Source organism: Pagrus pagrus (genome assembly GCF_965226575.1).
Source record: "Pagrus pagrus genome assembly, chromosome: 13".
NCBI classification, from domain to species: domain Eukaryota; kingdom Metazoa; phylum Chordata; class Actinopteri; order Spariformes; family Sparidae; genus Pagrus; species Pagrus pagrus.
Window position 1 is genome coordinate 30,816,524 of NC_140197.1, and position 6,049 is coordinate 30,822,572.

Sequence of the window (6,049 nt, forward strand, 5' to 3'; positions counted from 1 at the left end):
GAACGTCTCATTCTTCTTTTGTCTGAAACACACAGTCGTTCACTGAAGATTCACAGCAGGAGGATTTGTAGCTGCACATTAAATGCCCCAAGAATAAATAAGTTATGTTATAAACTTTACATTTATGTTAAGTAAATGTGACATAAATGGATATTGTTTTAATTCGCTCCTGTGTTTGTATATATACTGTGCATTAATCCCCCTACGTATTAACTTCCAACTTAATTTTTCATTTTATTATTGTATTATTTTTTTCTTCGCATTTTGAGAAGAAATGTTTTTATTTGTGAGACCGTTTGAATGGCAGCCCCCTCATCAGCATAAGACATTTAAAAAGAAAATATATAAATAATAATTTGGGGACAAAAATAGAAGTAAAATGCAAAGAGAAATAAAAAAATACATTTAAAGATGAATAAATAAATTAAATGGTAAAATAAATAAAAATGGATGTTTTACAAAGAAAATTAAAACAAATATTTATGTCACATTTTTTATAAATAGTTCAAGCCGACATTAATTTTTTATGCTTTTGTTGCATTTTATGGCATTTTAATTGTTTTATATAATCATTTATTACTTTTTGATTTTGGCAATTTCGGTACTTCATGCTACATTTACATACTGCTGACTGATCGCTCACCTCCTGCACCAAACTCCATTCACTTTTTCACTGATTCTTTAAACTCCTTCATTCTGAAACAGACCAGAAACACAGAGTTCAGTTTATTGAGAGGAAACAGGAAGATCCTGTGTGAAGTTTAACTGAAGATATAATAATAATCATCATTAACACAGTTTAGGCTGAGACAGAGAGACGGAGGCAGAAAACTGAGTCACCGGGATGAGAAGAAGGTCAAACTGGAGCCTCATAACCAACTTTACTCTGCTCACTGATTGGTCCAGAGCCTCAAAACTTCAGCATACTGACCAATGAGGAGCCAGCAGGCGGAACCGCAAGCTGTGACTCACATGTCACTTCCTGTTTGTACTGAACAGTAAAGTAAGTTGATTTCTTATAAAACCACTTACATAAACAGACTGAGACCAACAGCTGATCAAAACCATCAGAGCCATTAAAACATCAATAATCAATGTGTCCTCCTGCAGCAGCTCCATTCAAATGAAGATAAACAGTTTTAAACGGGGAAACAGAAACAGATGTGATCAATTCAACAGCTGATCTGTGATTGATGGTATTTCCTCTGATTGTCTGATGAGGAGTGAGTCTGAGACTCAGGAGTTCAGGACGGACAGACAACAGTCAGATCATCATGACGTCACACTGCAGATTGTGAAACATCAGTTTGGATCAGGTCGATGAGTCTCTTCAGGCGTCACGTGACCTCAGTGAACCAGAGAGGGAGGGGCACAGAGCGGAGGGGGCGGGGCTTCTGACATGTTATCTGAGCACGTGTCAACGTATGCGTGTGTGTGTGTGTGTGTGTGTGTGTGTGTGTGTTATGTCACAATGTACAGTAGGAGGTGCAGCGGTGCATGCTGGGTGGCCCGCACAGGAGGCAGCACACAGACAGACAGAACAGTGACTCCTGGTGGCCACAGGCAGCACTGCAGGGACAGCTTTTCAAAATAAAAGCCCCATCTCGACCACACATTAGATGTGTTTTTATTTTTTGTTTCTTAAAAAAAAAAAAAAAAAAAGGTACAGTTTGATGAAATCATAAGAATAAGAGTCAGTTTTTCTTGGCGTCAAACGTTTATTTACATAATTAACAACAGGACATGTGATGAACAGACAGGAAACTGAAGTCACTTTACATCGAGTCCAGAACTGCAACAAAGGAGGACAATACAGAGAGACACTGACATCTAGTGGACATGTGAGGGAAGACAAAGAGGAAAACATGGAAGAAAAGAAAAGAAAAGAAAAGAAAAGAAAAGAAAAGAAAAGAAAAGAAAAGCTGTTCAGATGAGAGGACTGCTGCAGAGAAACACCAACCAGTCAGTCAGACTGGGGTCAGATATATAAGGCTGAGAGACAGACAGACAGACAGACACAGAGACAGACAGAGAGACACAGAAGACAGATTAGTTGATTGTTGTATCTGAGGTCAGTTTCAAATATCACTATGAGGAATTTTATGTTATGACATCATCACCAGGTGAACCAGTGGTGGAAAGTAACTAAGTACATTTACTAAAGTATAAAATTCATTAGAATCAGCTGATCTCTTCTCATTAACTCTAACATACAAGTTTGATTTATTTCAATGTAATTAAAGTTAAAACTTGTAGTTTTTGTTTTGAGACAGTTCAGAACTTGTGACTGTTTGTTACCTTCAGTCCAGACGTGTCCACAGGTTGTCCGTCTCTTCGGACTGACAGCAGTCGGGCTCGTCCGCTGCTCGGGTATCCGTCCTCCACCTCCAGGTGACACACCAGCAGCGCAGTCTTCAGGTAGACCAGCAGACGCTGAGCCGGACGCCAGTCGATGGCAAAACTGAACCACACACACACACACACACACACACACACACACACACACACACACACACACACACGATGGAGATCAGAGGTCCGGATGTGTTTAGCGTAGCTTAGCATGAAGACTTGAAGCAGGACTAGCCAACTGTTGTTAGCTGAAAAATTGTTGGACTGTTCCTCTAAACATCTCTAAACGCCTCTTTTTGTAAAGGAACTCTTGAGTTACACGTTTGTCCTGTGGTTGATAGATAAGTAGAGAAACTGGCTCAGGTGATATGGAGGCAGCTCTTTATGATTATTGATCTGACAGACTTCAGGCCAATCAGATTTCTCCTTTATCACCACCGACTGACAGAAGAACAAACAGGAAGTGGAGGTTCACCTGGATCTCAGTCCCTGGATCTCAGACAGCAGCTCGAACTGACCCATGTAGCACTGCATCACCTCCAGCAGGGCGGCGCTCAGCTCGGACCGCCTGCCCGACATGCAGTCCTCCACCAGACCAGCTGTACCTTCATTCACCTGCACACACGATCAACCAATCAGCTGCTTACCAACTAAATAAACATAAATAATTCGCTAATGTTAGCATGCTAACAGGCTAAACTGAGACACAGTAAACATCATAGCTGCTAACGTCAGCATTGTTAGCTCTGTTAGCATGCTAATGTTAGCATTTAGACAAGATGAAACAATCAAACTTCTGATTGATTGTTGATTGACTGATCAGTTAATCAACAGAATCGTCAGCTGATTAGCTCAGGTGTTGTTACCTGCAGTCTGAAGCGGTCGTCATGGCTCCAGGTGACCAACAGTTTCAGTGGCTCCAGCTCATTGGATGACTGATCAGAGGAGGGGCGTGGCCTGAGCTCCACACACAGCTCTGATTGGTTGATGGAGAGCAGGTTGATCTGCATGACTTCCTGTTCAGCTGCGACGTACACCTGCAGTCTGACAGGTGAATAGCAGTTAGTGACCAATCAGAACGACTGAACGAGGGTCATGTGACCTGATGACACTCACTCATCTCTGAGTCGCTGCCAGCTGATCAGCCGACCGAGCGCTGCCTCCGACTCTGCCCTCAGCGTGGTCAGCTGACGGTCACAGGACTGCAATGCATTCTGGGCTTTTTGCAGGGACTCGCTGAGCTGCTCAGACTGCTGCTTCTGAAGGAGGCGAGGAGAGGAGACAAGGAGAGGAGGAGACAAGGAGAGGAGGAGAGGAGACAAGGAGAGGAGTTAAATCAAATAATCGTTGCTGCTGCAACCACTTTAAGCCCCCGTCTTATAAAACCTCTTCATTTGTTTTCACCTTTACTCCCTGTGTGTGTGTGTGTGTGTGTGTGTGTGTCTGTGTACCTTGTTGTGCAGCTTTTTGACCAGCTGTGTGAGTGTGTGTCGTTTTTTGTGGATCTGTAGGATTTTGTCCTCCAGAGATCTGAGCAGAGTCTCCGTCTCCTCCACCCCCAACCTGCTCGACAGCTTCAGGGCCTTCCACCTGCCCCGAGCCCCGCCCTCTGACACACACACACACGCACACATGCGCGCGCACACACACACACACACACACACACACACACAGTTAGAAAAATTCAATGAAAAGTAAAATGTGTATTTCTACAGCCTTGTGTCTGTACTGTGTGTACTGTGTGTACTATGTGTACTATGTGTACCGGGTTGGGGGGGACAGGGTTGTGTCATCAGTTGCTGGGCAGACTCCAGACCCTCCAAAAGAGACATCATGGAGTCCAGAACAAACAGCTGACGCCACAGAACTTTCTGGACCCGACGACTGTCCTGCAGACACAGACAGAGACTGTATATATATTTTACATTATATATAACAACTTGCAACTGCTAATGACACAGCACTTCATCAGCACACACACACACACACACACACACACACACACACACACACACACACAAATATAGCGTATACAGTATAAATGTATATATACTTTTTATTTGTATATATTTGATTCTGTGAGTTGTATTTGTTTTATTTCATTGATTCTTGATGCTTTGGCAACATAGTTCTGTAACATTCATGCCAATAAAGCAAATTTGAATTGAATTTGACAGACAGACAGACGGAGAGAGAGAGAGAGACAGAGAGAGAGAGAGAGACACAGAGAGAGGACAGAGACACACACAGAGAGAGAGACAGACAGAGAGACAGAGAGAGACAGACAGACAGGCAGACAGAGAGAGTTTACTGTCAGTCTGTCAAACCACAAATCCATTAATTATCTAATCGGGCTGAATCCAAACTCACTAAGAACATCTGCACTGATTAATGGACCGTTCACTGTGAGCACGAAGCTCCACTTTAACGTATTCTCTCCCTGCTGCGGTGATTCTGAGTGTTCAGTCAGTTTGTAGTTCTGTATCAGAGTGACTGTGCAGAGGCAGACGGACCGTCAGGTAGAGGACCATCCGGGCCGCTTCAGCACAGTCCGGCTGCTCCGAGTCTCCGCAGGGATCCAGGAGAGCTGGATCACAGCGCTGCAGTACACTGAGACAGACAGAGACACAGAGACAGAGAGACAGACAGACAGACACACACACACACACACACACACACACACACGTTAGTTCAGTCCGTTAGCCTCAGCTAGCTTCACCTGCTAACATCCATCACAGCCGTTAGTTTTCGTGTTTTCAGCCGTTTGAGTCACAAACTGACTCGTTCGGACTTTAAACCTCCGGCTGAACGTTAAACAACATTTAAAACACGTATTTTGAATCCTGTCTGTGAATAAATGTGATGTTACATGTCAGTTAAATCAGACTTACGATCGAACTTCAGCCATTTTTGTTTTCAAATATCCGCGGTACTACGAGCGACCTCATTGGTCACTTCATGATGACGTTCTCACAATGAGCCAATCGGATTTCTCTTTCAAAAAACTTTATTGTAAATGTTGTAGATCGACAGTAACAGGGACAGTTTGACTAACATAGCATAAACAGACAAAATGAGCCGAAATTAAACATATATATAATAAAATAAATCAATAATTAAAAGTTATCATATAAAGCTAAACATTAAAAATCAAAATACATTTTTTCTTTTGTAAATACGTTTGTAATATTGACATTCTGTCATTAAAGTAATTGCATTTATAATTAAAAAATCATCTTGAACATCACATTTATATAATGAAGTAAAATATTTTTAATGAGATGAATAAGTTTTGTCTGATTCAGTAACTGAAGTACAGAAGTTAAGATAAGATAAAACTTTAGTAATACCAAATGAGATCCTTGGTTTGTTGAAGTTTAGTTTAACCCCTCATTTATTAAGTAGGATCACTATGTAAACGTGCAATAAATTGTTTATAACCCATCATAATATAGTTGTAATCAGATCTAAGATTTTGAATTCATTTGTAAAGTAAATCCACTGTTTAAACAGAAGAATCCCAATAAAGTAAAACACAGCTGTAATAATATAAAGTTTGTCTTCAGATGAGAAAATACTGAACATTAACTATCAAACACTTTCTTATATGTACTTACAACCACATTTTAGTATTAAATGTTTAGATAATGATTATAAATAATACATTAAGTGTGGGGGTAAAGGTAAAGTGATGCAT

At 41.2% G+C, this 6,049-nt stretch overlaps 1 protein-coding gene across 2 annotated transcripts; it reads right to left on the minus strand.

The window, feature by feature from the left end:
• Positions 1-4: 4 nt before the first annotated feature.
• Positions 5-5,325, minus strand: LOC311267391 (uncharacterized protein). 2 transcript variants are annotated; one of them, XM_084370447.1, is made up of 10 exons: positions 5,244-5,325; positions 4,866-4,962; positions 4,118-4,241; positions 3,804-3,961; positions 3,469-3,611; positions 3,219-3,396; positions 2,828-2,967; positions 2,299-2,461; positions 644-696; positions 5-22 (listed from the first exon to the last, which is right to left on the minus strand). In XM_084370447.1, exons 1-9 carry the CDS (start codon positions 5,258-5,260, stop codon positions 682-684), a joined length of 1,035 nt encoding a protein of 344 aa, XP_084226573.1. In that variant the 5' UTR covers positions 5,261-5,325; the 3' UTR covers positions 5-22; positions 644-681. The 2 variants fall into 2 exon arrangements, with proteins under 2 accessions (XP_084226573.1, XP_084226572.1); XM_084370446.1 differs by lacking the exons at positions 5-22; positions 644-696 and adding an exon at positions 1,699-1,992.
• Between the last annotated feature and the right edge of the window lie 724 nt (positions 5,326-6,049).

Bases quoted from the DNA above. Each gene is read 5' to 3' on its own strand.
- LOC311267391 (XM_084370446.1), bottom strand. The intron at 3,962-4,117 runs GTACACATAGTA...TGTGTGTGTCAG, and splicing joins ACCCTGTCCCCCCCAACCCG to AGGGCGGGGCTCGGGGCAGG. The intron at 1,993-2,298 runs GTAACAAACAGT...TCTGTCTCTCAG, and splicing joins TGGACACGTCTGGACTGAAG to CCTTATATATCTGACCCCAG.